The sequence below is a fragment of the Nasonia vitripennis genome, chromosome 5 (genome assembly GCF_009193385.2).
Source record: "Nasonia vitripennis strain AsymCx chromosome 5, Nvit_psr_1.1, whole genome shotgun sequence".
Taxonomy (NCBI): domain Eukaryota; kingdom Metazoa; phylum Arthropoda; class Insecta; order Hymenoptera; family Pteromalidae; genus Nasonia; species Nasonia vitripennis.
The window spans coordinates 2,508,327-2,532,214 of record NC_045761.1 but is presented as its reverse complement, the minus strand read 5'-3'; the positions used below and the strand labels follow the sequence as shown (position 1 = coordinate 2,532,214).

Here is a 23,888-nt window from a genome sequence, read left to right as displayed (position 1 = left end):
GGTAGTACTTTCATATAGGAAAAACTCGTAAACGCGAGAGAATAAAAGGCACGCACCGCCGCAGTAATAAAAATATTTCGCAAGACCATAAAGGCGCAACAAACTGGTAAAACTCGTGATTACGGTGATTGTACGGATAGGTAGATCTGTAAAAATTCTGCGAACCATCAAAACTGTCTGAATAATTTTCCTAGTAACAACGTGAACGTCTTATTATATTCGGTACTTTCCGTTTCGCGCAGGTAATACCCAGAAACAGGATACTTAGCGCCTCTCCTTTGACGTCAGAGGCATTTTCATCCTCTCGCAGCACCTGAATCAGTACACATACTCAGCAGTGGCATCCCACTCCAGGGCAGCTCATTATATTCTAAAAAAAGAAGAGATTCGCGAAAATCCTCACGTATACCTATAAGTAAAATAGCCACCTGAAAAATACATCCCTCCGCGGGTGATGCGTTATAAAAGCCCATCAGCGGAACACAAAATACGCGCGCGCACCGGGTGGGTCGATCTCGGTGCATGCGCCCGTCTCCTCTCAAGCCATTGATGATAGCCGTCGACGCATTTTTTTTTCTTTTTTGAAAGAATACGCACGACCGTTCTCTTAGCTCTGCTCTGCTCTCTCTCTCCCCTCTCCAGCGCTGCTACACATGTATATACCTATATATACACTGTATCTCTCCGGCGGTGCGGTGCAACGTCGGCGCGCGCAGTACACACAGTAGAACGCGCGCGGGCGGCAAGTCTGCACACGAGCCGTCGTCCAAAGCCTCACCATAGCAGCCGACGACGGGTATACAGAGGTATACTGCACTAGTGTGCATAGTATGTAGCAGACAGTCAAGCGGGGAGTCTTATATTGCGGACGAGCCGACTCTGCGTGTGCAGCTGCCCTTTGCAGGCAAGGACGGTATACTTGTATACACGTGAAAGAAATTAAAAAGACATAAAGTTAGATCGGTCGCTGTAATAACGAGGAAATCATAGAGTCTCGAGTGCAGTGAAATCCGCATTGAATCGAGAGTGCTGGACTGGATTATGTTGTGTTACTCCCGCGGGAGGATGCGGATCGCGGCGTCGCTGCGCTACTGCCGTCAGCTGCTGCATCGAGCCTCTGGACGCCGAGACTGTTGACACGGAAGAGCAGAGAATTCTACTGATCAAATTCACCGAAAACGTACAACGCTGTACACAGCGCCAGTTCCGACTACACGCTGTATTAGCGCGAAAAGGAGTGTCTCGCGCAGATCGTGTATCGCCAGTGATACACATACAACAAAGAGGTTGGTCATCAGTAGCAACGTGCGGCTTTCACGCCTCGTTGTTTTGTTGTTGCCACTGCGGCTCCGCTTTGTATATTTGCGCGCTATCGCCGCCGCACAGAGTATACCTTTTATTCCCCCTTAGAACACGAGAGTGAGAGCATGTGTGTATATACGTGTATCTTATACGGCACACGGTTTTTTAGCTGGACGATTCCGGTTATATTAGTTTGAAGGCGCCTCGAAATTTCCTGCTCCAAATTACATACTTGGTCGAGCTCGAGATTTCGTGCACGAGGCTTCTATAGTGTGCTTTTACTTTTTAACGTGGCGCACGAAGTAGTTGTTGCACGTTCGTCTGAACTATATATATATACATACGGCCCGCACTGATAAGACGATAAACCTTGCAGTAGGTGTATACATAGAGCGATTTAGCGATTCGCTCCGGCCGTGATTCCAACGAGGGCGTGTGTTATTACGCCAGCTTCCTTTATAGTATAGTTCGAATTCGAGGCTCGCATTAAATCTGTCGTATGACTCGCGGACGGGCGATTGTGGCTGTATTATCGCACACGCGAGAGAGAGAGAGAGAGAGAGAGAGAGAGAGAGACTTATGCAACACACGTGTGTTCAAACACATGTATCCTTTGTACGCTGCGGATATTGGAAAAGGTCGTTACCTTGCGCGGTTCCGTCACGCGCTTCTGCTTTCTTCGGACTGGAACCGCAATTAGTGTTTGTTTGCTCGTATCCTCTCTTATAGAGGGATTCCGCCCAGCGATTTCTCGCAGCTATCTTATCATCGCTTGGACAACTTTACATAATTGCTGTAGCGTGCGTTCACGACATATAGCTTATGCTCTTCGATAACGCGCGGGTCGGTCTTTTGAAGAGAAGGCTTTTTTTCCTCTCTGTGTATAATCTCGGTACGTCTATTAAGTTTATTGCCAACGGCGATATTTACATTGTACGCGTGCAACAATTCGTATTATTATCAACATTACGAAATACTCGCGCGTCGCGTTAATATCTCTATCGAGAATCGAAGACGTTATGCCTCTGGTGTACTTACAAAACTTTCGAAATTTGTTTTGCCCGATACTCTCGAGGCGGAGGAAAATATTTTTTCTTCAGCGAAACCTCGCGCGCGCGCCCGAGCCAGTGTCGCGATCGAAATTATCCGCGTCGGGCATATACTGTAATTCGAAAAAAAAATCGTTGTATACCTGCTACGAAGAAAATTGCACACACGTGTCTGTGTGGAACGTGTACGACCAATTGATAGGTATAACGGCTTGTATCGCCTCGCGCGTGTCACGGGTAAGAGTAAACAACGCCGCTAATTTCGGTTAGAGTTTCTCTCTCTCTCTCTCTCTCTCTCTTGGGATAATTGATTGCTAATATAAGAGTACACGCGCGCTCGAGCCGTATACCGTTTACCGTAATCCATTGGTATAGCTCGAGCGTAGCGACGCGAGACCGCCTCGTATTAGCCTGTGTAAATTTATAGGAGAAATATTCTTTAGAGTGTGTAAAATAATTGCCATGAATTGGCTGATAATTTTAGTGGATTATCTGAAATACTTGTTGGACTATGGCACGTGAGTAAGCGCGCGAGTGTGTGCTAAAAATCAAGGCGGTAACTATGCGATCCGTCATCGGGACAAGGCCGCTGTTAAGAGAAGCTTCTTTTACCGGGTCAGAAGCGAAATAAAAAACGCTCCTCTAAGCGCATTATTACACCGCGATGCAGACGCGCGGGAAGCGATTACCCACGCGAAATCTCTTATTACGTGCATGCATCGCGAGAGAGAGAGAGAGAGAAACGGAAAAAAGCTCTGTGTGTGCGACGCGACGGTATCCGGAGTTTGTAAACACGTACAACCGCCTCGCGCTTTTTTTGCATAACCGAGCGTAATCGTAATCTCGAATGCAGAGTAGCGCTTACGTATAATTATACAATATATAACACTGTAAGTAATGCGTGTCTCTCTTTCAGCGTCGGAAGACAAGCGACGATGCGCAAGATCTCGGAGATGTCGCAGCCCATCGACTGCAAGTGCGCCGAGGACGAGGAGGAGGTGAGCGGCAGCTGCAGCTGTTCCGGGAAGTCGGCCAACGGTTCGGCGACGGCCTCGCCGTCAAGCTGCTCGGCGACGCCCAGCGCCATCCTCGAGGAGATTTTCTACATATCGTCCAAGAGGAGCACTTTGTACAGGGTCAGGCTGACCGAGAGGGGACTCAGTCTGCGAAAGGAGAGCAACTGCGGTCCCAGCAAGACCGAGACTATCCTCGTCGAGGACATCGTCGGATGCAGGTGAGGCAGAAGCACAATGCAGCACTGGAAATTAAATTTAAAACTCGCCTGTACTTACCTCCTTCTTTCTCGTGTCGGGGAAATTTAATACGGGGTGTACTATATATACAGCTGCGCCTTCTTTCGGGTCAAGTCGTGTTTAATTGTCTCCGGCGGGCGCACTACAACCGCAACGCTGTACATGCGACGCTTGAGGAGACTCGGGTTCACCGCGAATTTTATTAAAAACCGAGAATCATCTACAACAATTTTTTGTAATTGGAAAATAAAAATCGAGCACAGTAAGCGCGTCATCGAATGCTGCCCTGGATTTGTACGTTAAAACCAGATTGCAGATAAATCGAAGTGAGGTACGCTGGCGAGGAGGTTTCTAATGTAATTAAATAAAGGTTCGTTGTATTTAATAGCGTCTTATTAGAGCTACTGTTGCAACGCGCGCGCTCCAGTTCTGTATTACATATAATGCGAGTATTAGGTTCGTTTTAAATGGCGCTATTGTGCGCTTCATTGAAATGGGCTTAATAGAGGGTCAGCGACCCCCCGAGAAAAATAAGTCATTTTTTTTTTTAACGCATTCCGAAGCATAACGCTCCTCCGCACGCTCCGAGTAGCTCTTATACCGCGTGAATTGATCGAATCATCAGAAGCGCGAGCTCCTCGTGCGTCGCTCTCGACATTTTTTGCGATCGATTGTAATTTTCATTCTTTAAAATTTCTCCACCACCTTGCAGATGCATGCGTTCGAAGCGTCGCAGCGCTGGCAGCTGCGCCTGCGGGCCAGGTGCCTCTCGCGGTCAGCCCCATCTAGTGGAGTCGACGGAGCTTGTCCAGCCGCACGACGAGTACGACACCTCGGCCTACCTCTACATCTACGCGTACACGCTGAAACGAGCCAAGGTGGCGAACAAAGGCGCGCGAAGACGCGAGCGCACAACTGTCACCCTGAGGTTCCGCAGCTTCGACCGTTACGAGGACAATCTGCGCGAGGCCAGTCGCTGGAGGCTCGCCATCAAGTGTCTGCTTAACAGGCTGCCAGTGCCCAAGGCCTACATGAGCCCTGCTCACCGGAACTTGCAGTCCCTACTCAGCGGTGAGTCGAAGCTGCTCTTTTTTTTTTTTGTTTGCTCGAGAGTGAACGGGTTTGCAGATAGATAGGAGGAAAACGCGGGGATTTTCCGAGAGCGATGATGCAGGTGCGAAGAAGGAAAGTAATGATGTACTACTAGCTCCGAAGAGGATGATCTGCTCATAGTGTAACAACAGGGCTCGATACGAGAACCCGTAATGCGGGCAAAGACTTACGACCGGCCTTGGATTCGTGTCGAGCTTGATCGCTGGCGCGCTCGCATATATGGTTTTTCGAAAGAATATACGCGCCGATCGGATTGTTTGTTATCCACTGACGTCCTTAAGTATTACGTTTGCTTGCGCGCTTCGAATTTGCGCACGAGCCGTGTTTTTCGTTCGATTATTGCGCCGGAGGTATTTAATCGAGGGGTACTCATTACACGCTTGGGTTTCTAATCGATTTGCCTCTCCGGTGATAATAAGAGGCGACAATCGTTGCTGGCATCGAGGATTTTTATCGGGACGACTGTTTCAAACTATTCGCTGCTATAAATCTGCCGATGTCGTCTGTCCTTCACGCTGTTGTTCAATTTTCACTTCGGGAATTTCTCGCAAGCTTGCAAAAAAGTATCGAAGAAACATGCTTCGACTGTCATTTAAAAATGAATAATAGGCATTTCATACACTCACTTCGTATCTAATCGCTGTGTTGAATGAAAGATTAGCGTTATTACCTGGATATGTGTTATATATAGATCGTACGTCGCTTACGTCTGAGAGAGAGAGAGAGAGAGAGAGAGAGAGAGAAGTGGCTTTGTGTTTTCCGTGTGTCGAATCAATTTTACCGTGCAATTATGCAACGTGTGTGCGCGCGCGAGAAAACCAAACAATTTGTCGAAACGCGATCGATTGGCATTCTTTTTATCGAACTTTTATCCAAGCTTATGTGATTCACACGCGTGCGTGCACTCGATATGCGATTATCCGATATTTATTCAGATCGAACGAAAAAAGTATCCACGGTATTTACGTCTGGAATAAGTGATTAATCATTTACACGAAAATACAAACGATCCTCTTTTATCTCAAACGCGCATCTCCTCTGATTTGCATAATGAGCCTTGTTGAGACTACAATTGTTTTTTTCTCCCGCGCTATCATAGATAGGAAAGATCGATGCTAAGCTGCGCAAATTGGCATTTTCAAACGCAGCTTTATGCATATCCTTCGAAATAAGTATTCTACTTCGAACTAACGCATCCCATAAGACGTTAAGCTATTCATCGATCGGCGACAAATTCCTCCTCGACTTATCCTCGCGAAGACACGCCCGCGATGCGGATCCGGTGCACTTTATAGGCATGCACGGCGTAAAGTTCCATTGACGTTTGAGAAAAATGCCAGGTCTCGAAATTTCTTCTTCGCTGCAACTGTCCGCGCCTTGAAGCTCCGGCGATAAATCTCGACGCGTTGAAAAGCTCCGACGGCTATCTATCGGTCGAATCGCCTGCATCAGACTCGCGTGCGGCCCTCCGCACACTACGTCCAGCGCAAGCTGGCGAAGAGGGACACGGCAGAGAGGAAGTCGATAGTCCATGCCTGCGAGAGTCCTTGACTTACGAACTCGCGCACGTTGCATAATTTAGCCTACGCGAGCTGATCTCTCTTTTTTCTGTGCAACTCGCCCTGCTTCGCTCTCGTTTACACGCGGATTTGGCGCTTTTTTTACAAAGAGGTCTTTGTTATCGGCCTCGAGAGCGCGGTGTGGCTCCAGCCGAGGGGGTATTGTGAGCTTTTCTTAGCGAAAAACGTTGGGAAAGTCGATTGGACGCTTTATGTGCGAATTGTTTGGATCGCGAGAAATCGGTGCTGCATCAGATGTCCCGACCTGTGAATACAAAGAACGAGTCTTTTCGTTTATTAAAGAGCCGCGTGAAATATGCATAGCACCGGGAGTCGCGGTTATCCGCGTCGTTTGCGTATCGATCAAAGATAAACGACGATTTATTGAGCTGACTGTGGATGCGAGTGTGCGAATCGAACTTGAAAAAAGTTGGACCTCTCGAAGGACCTCGGTGACTCTCTCGACTCCGAGAGCTCCAGAAAAAGTTTTTCAGCTCGAGAAGCAGCTATAACGCGCACTAGGTATACTCTTATATCGTTTTGCTTATACATCTATGTTTGTTTGATAGACTTTGAACTTGTGATTATCTTGGATGTTTTATATCGAGTCGACGACTCATCTTTGAATTTTTGACGAATCGAGTACAAGCTTTCAGTGAATCGCTTAATCGATTTTAAAGTGCAGTTGCCTTATTGTTGTTGTTTTATGTCTAGCCGATATGGTTATTGGGGTAAAAACTGTGGGAGAACATTATGTTCTGCTATTGATATATTGGCCAGGTTAATAGGATCGACACGATTAGATAGCGAACAATCAAGAATAACACACTGATAGCCACAGGTCTAAACGAGTCTCCATGCGTGTATCATTAAAGACCCTCACCGACTGTCTTGCATTTCTGTTATCGCAGAGCCAGGCGATTACAAAGCCGTACCCACGATACTCGGAATCACAGTTTCCAAAACGATCATAAGCTCGTTAAAAAGTCATACAACAACACGCGATAGAGCCCAATCCCGAAAATAATGTATCCAACCACGTACAAACGTCTCGTTACGTAATCCGAAATTAATACTCGCAAGTCTAGGTCGAAACGCTAGCCAGAAAGCATTAAATCCTCCGATATTCAAAGTCCCGCGCGCGACCTTTACCGCGTCGGCCAGCAGTACTGCAGTCGGTTGCGTGCGCATATGCACGCAACGATCGCTTCCTCCGCTGTATAGCACGAATGCGCATCGATATACGCGAATTACACACTCCATAGAGCCTCTCGAGAGAAAGAGGATTTTGAATCGCTCTCGCAGACGTGCGAGAATCTTTTCTCACGCGTTGCGCGCAACTGTGGCCGGTCAATTCGTGCCAATCAATACTCATTTATAGTTGGAACCTCTCTCTCTCTCTCTTATACAATGCATACTCTCGAGAAGCCGGGGTATACAATAATGAAAAAAATTTGACGAAGTCAATGAATCGTCGGCGATTGATTTGTTTATCTCTCTCGTCGCATTAATTTTCAAACGATCCTTTGACGCAAGTCGATTTTTTCCTCCCGCTCGGCACCGATCCAGCTACTTTCGTATAAGGATACTCGTTGCAGCGAGCAGTGTGTCCTTAAAATTAACTATTCGTAATCGTAGTCGCGGCGATGATACGGCCAGCGCGAAAAGCTATCAAGCGCCGCGTTTTTGCGGAAAAAAGCCCGACCGCCGTCGGGAAAAACTCGCAGATAGCCGCGATAACAATGCACGATAAGTATCCTGAAATTCGCACTGGAGTAAACGAGAGGACGATTAAAAAGATTATAAAACTCAGTAGCGAGTGTGCGTGCACGGATTATTAAATTTTCTTCTTATCGCGAGGCCTACACCGATGTCAATCGTCTGCCAGATTACACCTAATCTCCGGGGAGAGCGAGAAAATTCCGTCATAATTTCATTCCAATTAGCCACGCTTATCTCCAACTTCTCTCTCGTATACGATACCTTTTATGTTCGACTTGTGTCGAATTACCCTAACAGCTGCGCGAAACACGTGTCTCTACAATGCTTACATACTTTCCTTGGTCGACAACTGAATTGCAAAAAAAAAAAAAAAAAAACGGTTCGCGTGAATGTGCGTCATTGCCGTTTTTAAAGTCCTTTTTTGTGATCTGCAATAAACGAAATATAGCTATCGAGAGAGACGAGTATGATGTCATGTGCAATTGTGCATCTGTATGCGCTAGCTCAGCGGCGACTTCTTTCACGCGAATATCGCGCTAATAATTTATTTTTTTCACTCGGGCGTGGGGTCGCTTGAATGTATAACGACGGCGGAAAGTTTGTACCTATATAAACGGGGAAGTAGTCGCTATGAATGAACGTTCGCGAGACTCCGTGATTAAGAGCTGATGGATTGCGTCATCGCGAGATTTTGCTGAGCGTCGAGTGTTTTCCTTCCCATAAGCTATAGCTATATTCGTCTTATGCTTCCTATTGTACATTTTGTTTAGCGTCGAGAGCCATACGAGCCGCCGTCTAATATCGTTTACATCTATATATATATATATGTGAAAAAAAGAAGAAAAAAAGATGCCTACAGCAGTTTCGTCACACTCGCGGTCATACGAGACCATTATCGCGCGAAACGCCGCACGAAATCCTCTCGTCGTCGACGCATCGACTGCAGCAGCAGCGCTTTGGTTCTCCGAAAAAAATGTATAGCCGCGGCCCGTGCGCTCGCACTAGAAATTGATTGCGCTGGACCGGGCGGCGCTATCCTTGCTTATATTTTAATTAAAAGAACGCGGCGACGCGTCCCGAAGATAAAGTCGGGCGAAGCGAGTTGCGTCAGACACGCGGAGAGAGCCGAAGCCTTGAGTGTGTACTCCGCTCTTGATACGTTAGCGTGTGCGTATGCGGAGATTTTTTTGGCCGAGAAGAGAAGGAAGAGTTGAGAAATCGAGGAGACGATAGAAGATAGAGACTGTTTTGGCGCGGGTGCGTAGAGATTCGAGGATATGGATATGGATGTGGAGATAAATTAAAATCTCGCGTATCGTATTTTATCTATAAACAATAGATTTTCCAATAGCTCTCGTTACGAGAAATTAATAATAGTCCCTCGCTTTCGACGACGATTCCACATATGACACGTATGATTAAAAAATAATCAGAATCGACGGCGCTTGGATTACCTCTCTTTCTCTCTCTCTCTCTCTCGTCGGCGCGCGGCATCGAGTTCTCCGAATGGAATTAAGTTGCGCGGTCGTAATGGATACCTATACGGAGACTCTCTCGTTTCCGCGCCAAATGTCCTGCTAATGAGCGGAGGAAAAGGTCGGATTTATATATACGAGAGGACGGCTCTTTTCGGCTCTGGCGTAATTCATTAAGTTCCAAAATGACACGTTCTATATATGAGATATGTGGATTGTATGAAAAACGCGGAGGAACATTTTGATTTCCTCTAATCACACGCGGATTATAGTTCCAACGACGATGTGTTTGCCTTTGTGCTTCCGAGAACAACAGCGTAATTGCGCCCGTCGTCTTCATTAATGCACTCGAGAGACGTTAATCGTCGAGCCGTCGATAAATCAAAAAAAAAGTTCTTTACGCGACGCGACTTTTTCCCCTGTATTTCTTTTTTTTTTCTCGAAATTCGCTGTATACGCACGCGCAAGGTGATGGATGGGACAGACTCGTGACTTATGCAACGCGTTGCGACTCCGAAAAAAAGCTCATCAAACTATACGCCGCGCATGTAAATGGAGCCGTAAAGCTCTCGGAATAATTTCCTAATAATTTATTTATCCTCGATCATCGTATATTTTCGAGACTTTCGAGTGTAACGAAGCTGCGGAAAATGTTGGTTTTCACAAAAATGCCTCTTATGTTTCAGCCTGTCCAGACGAGTCGAAGAACCTGCTGGTGATTCTGAACCCAAAGTCAGGTCCGGGTCGAGGCCGTGAGAACTTCCAGCGACGAGTGAACCCGATCTTATCCGAAGCCGAGCTGCCCTACGACGTGTACATAACTCGACACCCGAACTACGCGAGGGACTTTGTGCGCAGCCGCGATCTGTCCCAATGGTCGGGTCTCGTTCTGGTCGGCGGCGACGGTATCGTCTTCGAAGCCATCAACGGTCTGTTGCAGAGGCCCGACTGGGACACCGTCATGAAGCAGCTGCCCATCGCCGTCATACCCTGCGGATCGGGCAACGGACTCGCCAAGTCTATCGCGTTTTCCAAACAGTGAGATATTCTTATTATCTTTTAATTTTGAGTGGACTTATCGAGATACTCAGATCGTTATCTAACAACACCGCTGCTAATTCGAGAAGCCTTTTGCAACACCGTCATAGCGTTGATTTTATTTATAAGAGGCGATCGCATACCGGTTATGCTAACGCCCGCGCGTCTACGAAACCGAGTTTATCGGCGCAGTATGTCTATTAGTTTTGCAATTTGTGCAATTATAAATGTTGGAGACAGGTGGTCTCATACCTGCAGTCGCCCGATCGGTACTCGGCACGTATTCATGCGACAGCGATAAACTCGCCCATAACGGCGCGTGTTTTCATAGCTTGTAAAAGCGTTATACGCGTTCTTTGACATCGTGTATTCAAATGAGCGACGCTCGCAGCTTCCGCGTTTTCTTTCTCAAGTGTCTTTTCGAATCGACTCCTGCAGTGGCACTTGATTGCGTGAAGGCTCTTAATCGAGGTAGCGTCAATTATGTTTTTTAATCGGCTCATACTTATGGCTCTTTGCGCGTGTAGAGCGTGATCGATAGCGTTTTTCATTTTCCTTTCTTCTGGGGGCGATTAAAATTTTTAAATCACCAGCTGTGTAAATATTCATCGACGCGATGACGATGTCAAAAGAACATTTTTTCGCCGTTTTTTTTTTTTCCTCTCTCGCGCGACCTACCTCCAATGTCAGTGGTTCGAAAAAGAAACGCGAATAGCGCATGCAATCAAATCATACCCACACGCGCGCTGGCCGTTAATCATCGTAAAGTGCGCATCATCAATAACGGAAGCTCTATTTCTAGGGAGCCCTTCGACCAGAACCCGATGCTGATAAGCGCGCTCTCGGTGGTGCGCCGCCGACTGAACCAGATGGACCTGGTGCGCGTGGAGACACGCAAGCAGATCCTCTACTCGTTCCTCTCGGTCGGCTGGGGTTTACTGGCCGACGTCGACATCGAGAGCGAGCGACTCAGAGCCATCGGAGCTCAGAGGTTCACCCTCTGGAGCCTCGCCAGACTCATAGGACTGAGGACTTATAAGGGAAGCGTATCTTACCTGCCCTGCGACTCGCCCTCGACTGGCATCGGGGCACAGAGCAACGGGGTCGTCAAGAGCAACGGCGAACTCGCCAGGATGCAGGAGGACGCCAAGATCACGCACTCGAAGAGCTACGGCGATGAGCTCGATAGGTGAGTTTCAGTAATGTATTCCACGATCTAAATTTGAAATTAACGAAAGCGCAGCGATAACGAGCTCGACCTAGAGTTATCGCGGTGAAAGTGTGCGTGCACCGAGTGTCGCAAGACGCATGTTTACAAACGCACTTAATCTCCGTCCACAGATACACGAGCGAGATCCGGGAGTCGAAGAGCTACGACGGCGTTTTCGACGACGTGGAGGACGAGTTGCACGACGTCGCCGAAGACGAGGTGGACTTTGGAGGCGTTATCACGGACGCTCTGACCCTCGAGACCGAGACTGTCTCGCCGAGCAGCGCCACTCCGAACACGACGTTCACCGGACGCCGACGCTGCGACAGCTTCTACTCGGCCAAGTCGAGGAAGTCCGCCTATTTCAGCACTGGCTCTGGCTCGATCTCGAGTACTTATCACAGCGTCGAGGACGTCAACAATCCCAACAATGTGGACGGCGACGGCAGAAGCAAGATCATTTACGGGCCACCTTCGTCGTTGCCTGCGCTCACTACCAAAGTACCGAGTTCCTGGACTAAGATAGAAGGTTTGATTGAGCTGATGTCGAATCGAATTGTCGAGCGACTTTGTCGAAAGTGCGTGTGCGATTCTATTGTATCGATTTTCAGGCGAATTCGTCATGGTACAAGCCGCTTATCAGACTCACTTGGGGCAGGACTGTTACTTCGCTCCGCGAGCCAAGATCGCCGACGGCATAATCTGGCTTCTGATCATCAGGGCAGGAATCAGTCGAACTAATCTACTGCAGGTACGCTCCATACTTTGTACAGTACAGTCGTCCTAGATGAACGACCTGAATTAACTTAACAAACGAATGCATCTCTGCTCTATCTAGTTCATGCTCGGATTCAGCACGGGAACGCACCTGAGCACCCCGGGTGTCGAGATGATACCGGTGCGAGCGTTCAGGATCGAGCCAGCCGAGGACACGAACGGCCTGCTTACTGTCGACGGCGAAAAGGTCGACTACGGTCCGCTCCAGGGCGAAATCTTCCCGTCCCTAGCGACCGTCATGTGCCCTTGACTAACCATCCGACGCTTTTACCCGCCTCCTAGGAGGACGAAACGTAGCAGTGGATTCTTAATCCGCAGGCGTTTATGTAAATGTGAGAGAGAACGTTGCGATGCATGAGCCGATCCAAGTGATACAAGATGATGGTTTTATTCATTTTTTCCTATCTGTTGATTAGTGCGTAAGTAGTGTACGATAGCGTAACGCGAGCTAGGTGAGGGTGGAGCGAAAGTATATCGAGGTATCTCGCACGGAAATTCAATCGAGAGCCCGAGGGACGATACTTATTTTATTAGATCGATCCTTCTTTTATTATTTGCCCGCTTGCGAAACTTTCGATTGAATTTCCGAGTCGAAATTGAATGCCCGTGCCATTCACGGCGAGAGAGGATAAAAGTATACCAAAATAGTAGAGAATTTAAACTTTTTACATGCCAATCGACGCATTTCTCTGCGCGCAACGCTGCGGAGGTGAATTCAACTGCTAGTTTGTAGAGAAGAATAACGTTTTCGAACTTCGTCCATGAGAATAATTAAAAATTTCGGATACTTATATTGTTAGTGCGTCAATGGTCTTCTAGATACCGTTTGTCAAGCACAAATTATGATATTCTGTGATGTTACATCAAAATTGAATTTTCAAATATTTTCACGCGATTTGTTTACACATCTAGAAGCTTAACGATACAACTGTAGATATATTTAATAAAGGAGCTTAGATTGTTAATTATTTGATATATACCATTTTTGTTATTTGTCCCTCGACATTTAGTGTGTAATTAAAGTAGGCTTTGCGCGTTCAATGAGCTTACGTTTTCAGTTTTAAGAGAGCTAGAAAGAATGAGGATGAGAGTCAAAGAATGAACATCTTTTTCAATCACACAATCATATCCAAGAATATTGTCGTCGTTATATTACCACGATTTTGTATACAAAAATTGTAATGTATATTACGGATGGGAACGTTGATCAATAATTAGCGAGTCTTTATTTCTTGTAAATGTTGCCTATATTTTTTTTCAAAAATGATTTAATGTATAAGTTGATGATTACCATTGTATATTTTTATCAATTCCAATGAATACGCGACAAATTTTATTTTAAAAAGAACCTACGCTTTGTAATTACAGTTCAAAAATTAAAAAAAAAAATTATTTACATTGTTTATGCTTTTATTCTCTAATTCTCATACTTAACCATTAAAAACTATCATTATATACAATAGTCTAGTAAATAATGGCATAAATCATGCATAAACAAATTTGAACCGTGCAGTGTAAAGTTCGTCGATCGAATAACGAATAGCGTTATTATTAAGAATTTTTTTTCAAAGATTCAGCAGCTGTATAAAGATATATGTATGTAATAATATGTATATTAAAAAGTGTAAAGAAGAATAGATTAGCATATGAGTACTATGCTACGGAACAGTTTCTCGCGATTGATGTCAGTCAAAAAGGCCGATTTATATACGAATAACATTCATTTCTATGCACGCAATGTTTGAAAGTTAGTTCGTTAAACTTAGCGAGTCTATATTGGCTAGCAAACTTCTCACATCATCCTGGATTTGGTCGGAGTCATTAGACAGAGAAAGTCTCGAGCAGAAGGTGCTAAGTGCTTCCACTTGCTCTCGTGCATCCTTTTGTTTCTGCAGATAGGCCAGGAGCATACCGATGACATTTCGCACTTCGTCTTTGATGCAGCTCATGTCGGAACCTTTGCAATTTTGAAGTACCCGCAACTTCGTCTGTGCTAGCTGCAAGGGATTGTATCCATGGCAGTCCGACGAAAGTACGTCTGTTCCGGCCATCAATAAAAGCGTAACTACGGATATCTTGCTCGTAACCGCTGCTAAATGCAACGGTGTGTTGCCGATGGAATCTCGTTGATTGGGATTGGCACCATACTTGAGAAGCAGACTCACCATTTCTGTGTAACCTCTGAAAAATATTTATTTACTTATACCTATATAATTTTTCATGATTTTTATACAGTATTTTTCCTAGTTGGTCGAAAACGTTACCTGCATGAAGCTAAATGTAACGGAGATCGCCCCTGATCATCACAATTATTAGGTGAAACTCCAGACTCCAGTAAAATTCGCATCATGTCTGTATTATTAGTTGCTGCAGCTAAACGCATTTTTCGCTCCTTAACCTGTGACTTAAGTTCATCAAACTCTATATAACTACGTTTTTTTGGTCTAAAGGCACATCTTTTGATTCTTCCTAAATGTGATTGTGCTAATGGAAAATGATTAGATATTATTAGATTTGGTTACTCAATTGCATGGCATTCTGTTGTTTCATTCTTATAGGACTTACTGGTTTTCAGATTCAAATGATCCAGTGGTGCTGGTGGGTACATGGGAGGAACTCGAAATCCCATTTGCTGAAAGATAAAAATTCAAAAATGATCTATTTGAATATTGAAAATTTTTAGTTAAAAAAATTAAATGATAAGTAAGGATTACCTTTTCGAATGATGGATCAAAAGCTAATGAAAATATAGGTTTTGTATTGAACAAACTAACACTGACTAAACTGTTGTTCGGAGTACTTTGCAAGGGATCTGATATGCCGGGCAACTCATTTTGGCTTGTGGCTTCCGGTGGTGTAACAACTTCCACAGATGCTTCGGTTTCTGAAGTTCTATTTTCAAGATTATTTACAGCAGCAGAACTAGGCTGGGCTCGACCAAATGTCCCAGCAGGTATTATAGGAACAGTATTGTCATGCTGCGTGACTGAACTGTCATTCGAATCATTCCCAGTTTCCACTCCAGAGTCTGTACAATTCGTTGTAAACAAAGTAAAAAGGAATAACCATTAAAAACGAATATTTTTTAAAATTTATTGATGTATGTCAAGGTATTTAAGAATGCTAAAAATTGTTAGCTGTTTTGTAAAATGGTGCATGTTCTATGGTGGAAGAAGCCTATATAATATATATGCATATAACATATTATGTTCTCGAGTATACACAATGCTCCGAAGACAAATACATCAACATTTTTTCATAAAATACTTATAGTTTAACGATCTCGCATCAAAAAAGTCAACGTATTACAAACGTGTATAAGTACCCATTTTCGTGTCTGCAGCGACAAGATGTATTCAGCGTATCCGATCGGTGTTTCTTGCACTTCTCATCATAAACACGAAGAAAGCAAAACAAAAATCCACTATCTTTTTCGAAGTCTTTCTTTTCTGCACATTACTTAGGTTTAGGTATGTTGTACATACAGTTTGCTGTTGCTGCGCTGCTCTCTTTCTTTCTTTCTTTCTCTCGGTTCTCCTTCTCCTCTTTATTTACGTTTAAAAGTCCAATTTTTGTGCTACAGATATAGCTACAGAACAACGACGACGACGGTATCAGCTGCGCAAGGATATCGCGCATGTGCAGTTTGTCTAACTCGCCAATATTTTTTACAAATCACGGAATTACTCCATGTTACAAATATATAATTAAATCGCGACTGTTGTTTATTACTCTGACTCGCGAAGCAATGAAATGTTCTTGCACGACTGTGATTTATTTAGTTCAAAAATGGGGTTATATCTAAATTTGCAAAAAACAGCTGTTGGAAAAAATAAATGTATTTAGGTATAAGCTGATGTGCAGGGCAAGTACGCATGAATTGACAAAAGGTGACCACTTGAAAACGCGCCTTTGTGTTTACTTATATTATTTTTAGATACATATTGTATGTATACTTATATTTGTCTCTATTTTTTTTTTCGCTGATTTGAAAATCTGTGAACGCATAAAGTGAAATGGTATAAGTTTGGAGCAATTCTTTTTTTAGCAAGAAATGTGAAAGTCGCCTGGATTAAAATCTGTTGTTAGGTAATTTTGTGCAAGTGATCACGTGACTATGTCACGTGACCAATAAGTATATTGGACAACCTATACTAGTCGCAGAATCAGTAGTATTTTCCGTGAATAAAGAAACAAATGGCATCTTGTACAGCTGATACTTTGGAATGGCAGAACAAAAGTAATTTAGTAGCGTCAAGTAAACGTTTGGCAAGTGCGATGTTTTCTTTGTGAAAATTCAAAAAAGAAATGACTTTAAAATGCCTGTTGATATTAATCGCTTGACTGAGGGTTGGCTGGAACTTGAAAGTGATCCAGGTACACAATACTCATAAACATACTGTGCAATGTGATGTTCTTATATATTACCACCACAACGATTCCTGTTCAGATTTATTTTTCTTTAATTGCTTTTGAAACTATTCTTTTTGATTATCAATTAGAAAAACAATAGTTTAATGAAAATTTTTGAATTACAGGTTTATTTACCCTCCTTTTGGAAGATTTTGGAGTGAAAGGAGTTCAAGTAGAAGAGATTTATGATTTACAAAAATCTCTTGAAGGTCCTGTCTATGGCTTTATATTTCTATTTCGATGGATAGAAGAGAGACGGTCTCGACGTAAAGTTGTTGAACAGGATGAAAGCTTTGTCAAAGATGAAGATGTTGTCAACAACATATTCTTTGCACAACAGGTAAGTTTGTGAATCAAAAATTGTATGTAAGAAGATTTCAATTAAAAACTAAACTGATTTAATTTTCATGTAGGTTGTCCCAAACAGTTGTGCAACCCATGCATTACTTTCTGTTTTACTTAACTGTCCCAGTATTCATTTGGGTACGACATTGTCTCGTCTAAAGGTACATACAACTGGAATGTGTCCAGAAAACAAGGGCTGGGCCATTGGAAACACACCAGAGTTAGCATGTGCTCACAACTCCCATGCAATGCCTCAAGCAAAAAGGCGTCAAGAAAAAAACACAGCAGGTGTATCTACTGGTAGATTCACTGGTGAAGCCTTTCATTTTGTTAGTTATGTACCTATTAATGGTCGACTTTTTGAATTGGATGGTCTTAAGCCCTACCCTGTAGATCATGGCCCATGGGAAGAGCATGAAGAATGGACAGAGCAGTTCAGAAGAGTCATAACTGATCGTTTGGGAATATCAACGGGAGAACAGTTACAAGATATAAGGTTTAATTTAATGGCTGTTGTACCAGATAGAAGACTTGCTATCTCTCATAAATTAACAATGTTGAAGACAAACAGACAAATAGTTCTAGAAGCTTTACAACAACTTGTCAAGCTAACAAATCAAACAAACTCAGAAAATCATAATAATAAAAATAATAGTAGTAATAATAGTATTAGTAATAATAGTAATAGTACTGACAATGAAAAGTCAGAAAAATCAAATGAAAAAAAAGAAAAGACTGAAGATGAAAATAGCACTGTAGTAAAAAATGAAACTGAAGGTACAAATCCCATACCCGTCATTAGTGTAGAAAGATGCAATGACACGACAAATGAAAATGAAGAGGCTTCCAATTCTAATGCAAAACCATCGACAAGGTAACGTTTTAGAGAATACAGTTTAAAAATATTTGGTAACAAGAAAGAGATACTAATTTAATATAATTATAACTTACAGTGGCATTGAAAAAGTAGTCAACGTTACAGCTCTTGATTATGCGACTCCTCTTCAGATCCAAACATCACCAGCTCATAGTTCATCAAGCACTGACACATCATCTGAAATAGGTTCTGCTTTCAATTCACCAACGCAAGGTATTTATTACCTTGTAGGCTATGAATTGAAAAAACTTACTCATAAGAAATTTTTTAATTTTCTATTTTTATAGCATGGGGATGGAATTCAGGACAAATTAGCCCTACATCTACAAAAGATTTCAAAAAATTCGTTGTGATCAGAGTGGCAGGGGATGAAAAAAATGATAACAGCTTGAGTGAGTCATTTCTCTTTGCAAACTATTTTTCAATAATATGTGTTGTGAATATAGAAAATATATTCATTTTTCTAATCAATTTTAGGTCGTTCCTTGAATAATATTAATATTAATGGCAAAAGGCTTGTAACCGATAATAATCAATTGAACAAGAAAGTCTGTTTGTCTGGTGAAGTGAGGATTCCACATGCAAGAGTAAAAACTAGTAACGGAGATACAGTTACTGAAGAGAAAAAAGTTGAAAAGATTGATCCCAAACTTTGTTCTAAATATCCAGAACTTTTTGAACCGCATACTTTTGCTCCAAAAGATTTATTAGCATTATTGAAAAATTTAGAACACGAAATCGGTATCTGCGAGACTGCTTTAAAAGACGAAAACGATAAACGCAACAAATACAAGGTAGATTATTAAATTAATATATCTGACATTGCATATACTTAAGACAAAAATGCTAATAGAAAATATTTCAATCAGATTGACGACTGCAGAAGGACTCACAATTATGACGAATTCATCTGTACATTTTTATCCATGTTAGCACAACAGGGGAAATTAGCTGAGCTAATACAACAGCATTTGCAACTGAAGAAACAGCCTACTGTGTCAGTCAGTAGAGTACACAGGTGAAGAGCATTTCAATTTTTTAATTAAATTTATATGCAAGCAGGAGTTGTTAAACTAAATTGGTTTTTCATTTACAGTAGAACGTCAAAGAAAACCGAGTCATCTAAATGTGCATCTTCAGCACCTAGAAGACGAAAGGGAAGAACAAAATGCAAAAGACGAAAGTAAACATCCAAAACAACATAGCTTTAATGTTAAAATGAAGTCTTTGAGTACCTTTGAAGTTCATACGATTTCACGTATTAGTTTTACGTAGGACGTATATGCTTCTCAATACTTGCTTAACTCTTTGTTGAAATTGATTTATTTTAATAATTTTTATTTGTACAAAGTAACTTAAAAATAGATTGTGAAAGTGGCAAATTATAAATAAGATAACATATATTGTTATTTTTAATTCACAATAATACCCAGTTTACAAATCATCATTAAATAAAATTAGAATTTTTGTAAGAATCTCTAAGTGAGTTTTTATTGCTTAGGGTCTACAACATTAAAAACAATTTCTATAGTCACTCATATAATATATATATATATATATAGATATTTACATTTCATTTGAAAGAAAGTACTTGTTTATCTTTAACTCTAAAATTTACGTGTCATCTAATAAGTCTTATTATCTTGTAACGTCACAATGTTTTGAGTTTATAGTGGGCTAGGTGGTATAATTTTATATTCCTACATAACTAAGGATGTTGTTAGATACAACAAACGTTGAAAAAATAATGTATTTTGTACATTGTAATAATAAATAAAGTAAAACTGATCTTCTAAATTAAAAGCGAGCAAGTCGTTATGTTAAAATAATTGGAGGTTCAGCAGACGGCGGTAATTCAGTAGTTTCTTGTGTTTCAATAATTTTGCTGTGAATAATATTTCCGTGTTCATCTATTTCATCAATGGATATTAAAATATTTTGAATTGTTGGCATTGATTTTGAGGATCGATCATATTCGTTATCAACTTTTAATGCCTATAAATAACCACATTATATTATAAACACGTTCAAAACTAGAAATTTGTTAGTGAATGCAACGGATTAAAAAAATTACCTCTGGTTTGACAATACATTTTTCTTCTTTATTATTTTCTTTGGAAGCATGGGATTTTTCAGCTGTGTTCACATTTTCATCATCCTCTATACTTTCGTATCTAACAGTTTGTAGCCTATAACAACCATCTTCTTCAAGTATGTACTGGAATCTTCTATGACCACTCAGCCATTGTAAATGGTGAGCATCAATCAAGTGTCTAGTTAATCTATAACTTTTCCGGTATTTTATGGGACACTCATGACAACAGTACCATCGAATTTCCAATCGATGAGCTTTTTCTACATGCCTAAAAATATTTTGAAAGTTAACAAAGTCGTTTTATAGAATTAGGTCTAATTCCATATAAATGTAATTGAAAATACCTGTCTAATGTGTAAGCATTTTTACAAGAATACAAGCAACCTTCAACATTACAAATATAATTTGATCCAGTGGTATGTAAGGACATATGTGAATCTAGATCCTGTTGGGTTTTAGCAGCATGAGAACACATAGTACAAGGAAAGTTTCTAGTAGTTGTGTGTCTATAAAGAACATGTTTTGCTAATCCAGAAGGAGATTCACAACTCATATTACACATATTGCATTTATAATGAAAAATATGATTTCTCATATGCTCTCTTAGAATACATTCTGTTGGATAAAATTTATTGCAATGGGAACACTGGAATCCTTGTACTGTAAATATAAGAAATTTGCACAAGTGAATTATATATCTTATTCAAAATATATTCATGATTTATTATTTTACCTTCTAAAGGAATTTGTCGTTTACAGTGATCATGAAACTTTGTATTAGAGCTAAACATGGAACCACAGTCTGGACAGGCAATAATCTTTTCTTTAGTATGAACTCTCATATGTTCTCGAAGTTTATATACGCTAGGATATTTGCTTTTACAGCCTGTCCATAAGCACGATATCCCTCCTTCTACTTTGTTACCACGAGGGTTATTTTCAACATGGATTGAAATATGATATAAAAATAACTGATAATTATTGAAATTTCTAGCACAATCTTCCCATTGGCATTCATGTGGAGGCAGTGAATCCAAGATATTTTTCCAGTCTGTGTCACGACGGCATTTCTGTATATTAAAGCAACTAAATCAGCCAAAGAATTGATTCTTGTGCATAAAACAAATAGTTAAAAAATTACTTACAGGTAGTTTTGTTCTTCCTCTCACATTCAGTCCTATACATTTTAACTTGGAATGAAAAGCATGATAGTTCACGTGACGCATAATATCTGTATTAACTTCACTTTCGTAATTGCAGCCTGACCATAAGCAAGCATAAACTTCTATATCTGATGTTATTTTGATATCAAGCTCAGAAACATGATTTGCTACATGCTTAACAAAAGCATCCATTGATTTACTGCTAAATTCACATTCTCTCCATTCGCACACTAGGTTTAACTTTTCAGACTTTAACTGTACGCCCAATTTCCTCCTTTTGACATCACACTTGGAAACAGAGGTAAATTCAGAATCTGTATCGATGGTTTCTTCAGAGTCACTTTCCAATTTGTGTTTGCCATTTTCATTAAAAATGTGGAGATTTTTTACATTTTCCATCCATTTACTGCACTTCTCTTGAGCATCCCTACTTGTCATAAACTGTCCAACTGTCTCATTCATGTTGGAACTTATTTATTAAACCTTCTCAATAAAGTTCATAAAAATAGGAATATCAGCTCTGAAAAAACAATATTAGAACAGTAATAATGATGCAATACATGAATATCACCCAAAGACAAAAAATGCATAACTTTGTAGTAGAACTGTAACATAAGCTGAGAAATTTATGCGTTGTTTATTCGAAATATTCAAGGGGGTTACGAAAATCAGTAAGTATTTAGAGGACGGATTGAAACTATTCCCGTTTTATTGTATTATATTATAATATATTAAACAAACCTCTTTTTTGCGCGTTATAACCCGCATCAGACGCTCAGAACCGCCAAAATACTCGCCTTTCTCCATTTCTGAAAACTTTGGAACCATTTCCGACTTTCATTGGTTGGACGGTTGTCGTCTGCTGCGCTGCTTGCATCTGGGATGATACGTTGTGAGCACGTATGCGTATACTTATATATTGTACATATACAGCATACTCGCGTATGATGAAGCGACTTTTTACGATATAGCCTATATATCATATAGGTATACATTTACCCTATACACCAACAATTACGCCACCTATACGGCAAGAGTGCAGAAGGTTTTGTTTCGTTGAAATTTCTGTCAACCAATTTATTGCGATGTCGATGATGTTGCCGACAAAAAGTAATGTATCCGATTTGCCAATTATTTTTTTTTATTGTCTAACATTATTATCATTATGCTATTGTCTTATGGTGCAGAATATTTGTTGACTTTACGATGGTTGAATAATCATAACCTCAAATATTTTCTATTATTTTATCAAAATTAATGACTTTTTTTTGTATTAGTAAAATTTTTATAGTTGCTAAATAGAATTAAATTTATATCACAATATTGTAATATTAGATCCACATTACCATTATCCATTCCTATTAAATTTTGTTGTTATGTAAAACATAATAGAGCATTGTGTTAATGCATTATTATTGTTTTGTCACAAATTCTATATGTATGTTTTTTAAACTATCGAATCTATAATTATGGTTTTGCAGTTTATTCTCTGACGCGGATTGCTCCCAGGATATTGAGCATACAAGCTCGCAATAAATACTATTATGTCAATAAAGATGAAGGCCAAAAATGGGGTGACATTGCATCGCGGGCTGTGAATACAATGTTTTTGCAAGAATTGTTTCGTGGAATGGGTGTAGCTTTGGCTCATTTCTTTAAAGAACCAGCAACGATCAATTATCCTTTTGAAAAAGGACCATTAAGTCCTAGATTTCGAGGAGAGCACGCTTTAAGAAGGTAAGCAAACTTCAAACAAGTACAAGTCTTAAAATTTAAATTAAAAGGAAAATATTTTGTAATATGCCAATTGGCAATCAATAAATAAATCATAACTTAATAAACAGATATCCATCTGGTGAGGAAAGATGCATTGCTTGCAAACTATGTGAAGCTATTTGCCCTGCACAAGCTATTACTATTGAAGCTGAAGAAAGAGCTGATGGTTCCAGGCGAACAACTAGATATGATATTGACATGACAAAATGTATCTACTGTGGATTTTGTCAAGAAGCTTGCCCTGTGGATGCCATAGTCGAAGTATAATAACATACTTTCTGATTTTTTCTTTAACAATATTATCAAGATATCTAATTAAATTTTTTATTTTCTAGGGGCCCAACTTTGAGTTTTCAACAGAGACACACGAGGAAATGTTGTACAACAAGGAGAAGTTATTAAATAATGGAGATAAGTGGGAATCTGAAATAGCTTCAAATCTACACGCAGATCATCTGTATCGTTAAAATAAATTTAATGGAAAGTCAAAATGATATCTAAGTTTTTTTTTAAACAAATCGGAATTAGATTCCATAGTGTAAAATAGAAACTCTAAATTGTTATAATAATAATAATTTATAAAAATATTTCGTTTAAATAATCATGTTTAAGATTTTTATTAGTATAGCCTTTAATGTTATTATCGTTTCATTTTTTACGACTAATTAATAATAAAATGAAAGGACAATGATAAAAGAAACTCAGAATTAAAAAAAATTGT

The 23,888-nt window shown here is 40.9% G+C and overlaps 5 protein-coding genes across 9 annotated transcripts; 3 read left to right on the top strand and 2 right to left on the bottom strand.

The window, feature by feature from the left end:
• Nucleotides 1-572: 572 nt before the first annotated feature.
• LOC100123187 (sphingosine kinase 2) lies at nucleotides 573-13,739 on the top strand. Of its 2 annotated transcripts, none has more exons than XM_031931759.2 (8): nucleotides 573-1,286; nucleotides 3,268-3,585; nucleotides 4,317-4,675; nucleotides 10,160-10,511; nucleotides 11,314-11,700; nucleotides 11,853-12,250; nucleotides 12,333-12,472; nucleotides 12,560-13,737. In XM_031931759.2, the coding sequence occupies exons 2-8, from the start codon at nucleotides 3,287-3,289 to the stop codon at nucleotides 12,746-12,748; spliced, it is 2,124 nt and encodes a 707-aa protein (XP_031787619.1). In that variant the 5' UTR covers nucleotides 573-1,286; nucleotides 3,268-3,286; the 3' UTR covers nucleotides 12,749-13,737. The 2 variants fall into 2 exon arrangements, with proteins under 2 accessions (XP_031787619.1, XP_031787618.1); XM_031931758.2 differs by lacking the exon at nucleotides 573-1,286 and adding an exon at nucleotides 2,709-2,869 and having other exon boundaries at nucleotides 12,560-13,739.
• On the bottom strand, nucleotides 13,621-16,359 carry LOC100123180 (ankyrin repeat domain-containing protein 54). The gene is made up of 5 exons (XM_008203687.4): nucleotides 15,824-16,359; nucleotides 15,213-15,526; nucleotides 15,064-15,130; nucleotides 14,763-14,982; nucleotides 13,621-14,679 (listed from the first exon to the last, which is right to left on the bottom strand). The coding sequence occupies exons 1-5, from the start codon at nucleotides 15,825-15,827 to the stop codon at nucleotides 14,247-14,249; spliced, it is 1,038 nt and encodes a 345-aa protein (XP_008201909.1). The 5' UTR covers nucleotides 15,828-16,359; the 3' UTR covers nucleotides 13,621-14,246.
• On the top strand, nucleotides 16,115-19,936 carry LOC100123172 (ubiquitin carboxyl-terminal hydrolase calypso). 3 transcript variants are annotated; one of them, XM_001606731.6, is made up of 8 exons: nucleotides 16,115-16,875; nucleotides 17,037-17,251; nucleotides 17,325-18,130; nucleotides 18,210-18,346; nucleotides 18,421-18,525; nucleotides 18,611-18,927; nucleotides 19,003-19,151; nucleotides 19,230-19,936. In XM_001606731.6, exons 1-8 carry the CDS (start codon nucleotides 16,818-16,820, stop codon nucleotides 19,318-19,320), a joined length of 1,878 nt encoding a protein of 625 aa, XP_001606781.2. In that variant the 5' UTR covers nucleotides 16,115-16,817; the 3' UTR covers nucleotides 19,321-19,936. The 3 variants fall into 3 exon arrangements, with proteins under 3 accessions (XP_001606781.2, XP_008201911.1, XP_031787620.1); XM_008203689.4 differs by having other exon boundaries at nucleotides 16,352-16,875; nucleotides 18,210-18,319; XM_031931760.2 differs by having other exon boundaries at nucleotides 16,352-16,875; nucleotides 19,233-19,936.
• On the bottom strand, nucleotides 19,597-22,280 carry LOC100123167 (histone H4 transcription factor). Its single transcript, XM_001606724.6, has 6 exons — nucleotides 22,133-22,280; nucleotides 21,374-21,911; nucleotides 20,962-21,298; nucleotides 20,573-20,888; nucleotides 20,208-20,496; nucleotides 19,597-20,128 (listed from the first exon to the last, which is right to left on the bottom strand). The coding sequence occupies exons 2-6, from the start codon at nucleotides 21,851-21,853 to the stop codon at nucleotides 19,949-19,951; spliced, it is 1,602 nt and encodes a 533-aa protein (XP_001606774.1). The 5' UTR covers nucleotides 21,854-21,911; nucleotides 22,133-22,280; the 3' UTR covers nucleotides 19,597-19,948.
• Ndufs8 (NADH dehydrogenase (ubiquinone) Fe-S protein 8, 23kDa (NADH-coenzyme Q reductase)) lies at nucleotides 22,275-23,884 on the top strand. 2 transcript variants are annotated; one of them, XM_032600075.1, is made up of 5 exons: nucleotides 22,275-22,291; nucleotides 22,379-22,501; nucleotides 22,873-23,128; nucleotides 23,236-23,428; nucleotides 23,503-23,884. In XM_032600075.1, exons 2-5 carry the CDS (start codon nucleotides 22,477-22,479, stop codon nucleotides 23,632-23,634), a joined length of 606 nt encoding a protein of 201 aa, XP_032455966.1. In that variant the 5' UTR covers nucleotides 22,275-22,291; nucleotides 22,379-22,476; the 3' UTR covers nucleotides 23,635-23,884. The 2 variants fall into 2 exon arrangements, with proteins under 2 accessions (XP_032455966.1, NP_001165784.1); NM_001172313.1 differs by lacking the exon at nucleotides 22,275-22,291 and having other exon boundaries at nucleotides 22,417-22,501; nucleotides 23,503-23,875.
• The last annotated feature ends 4 nt before the right edge of the window (nucleotides 23,885-23,888 follow it).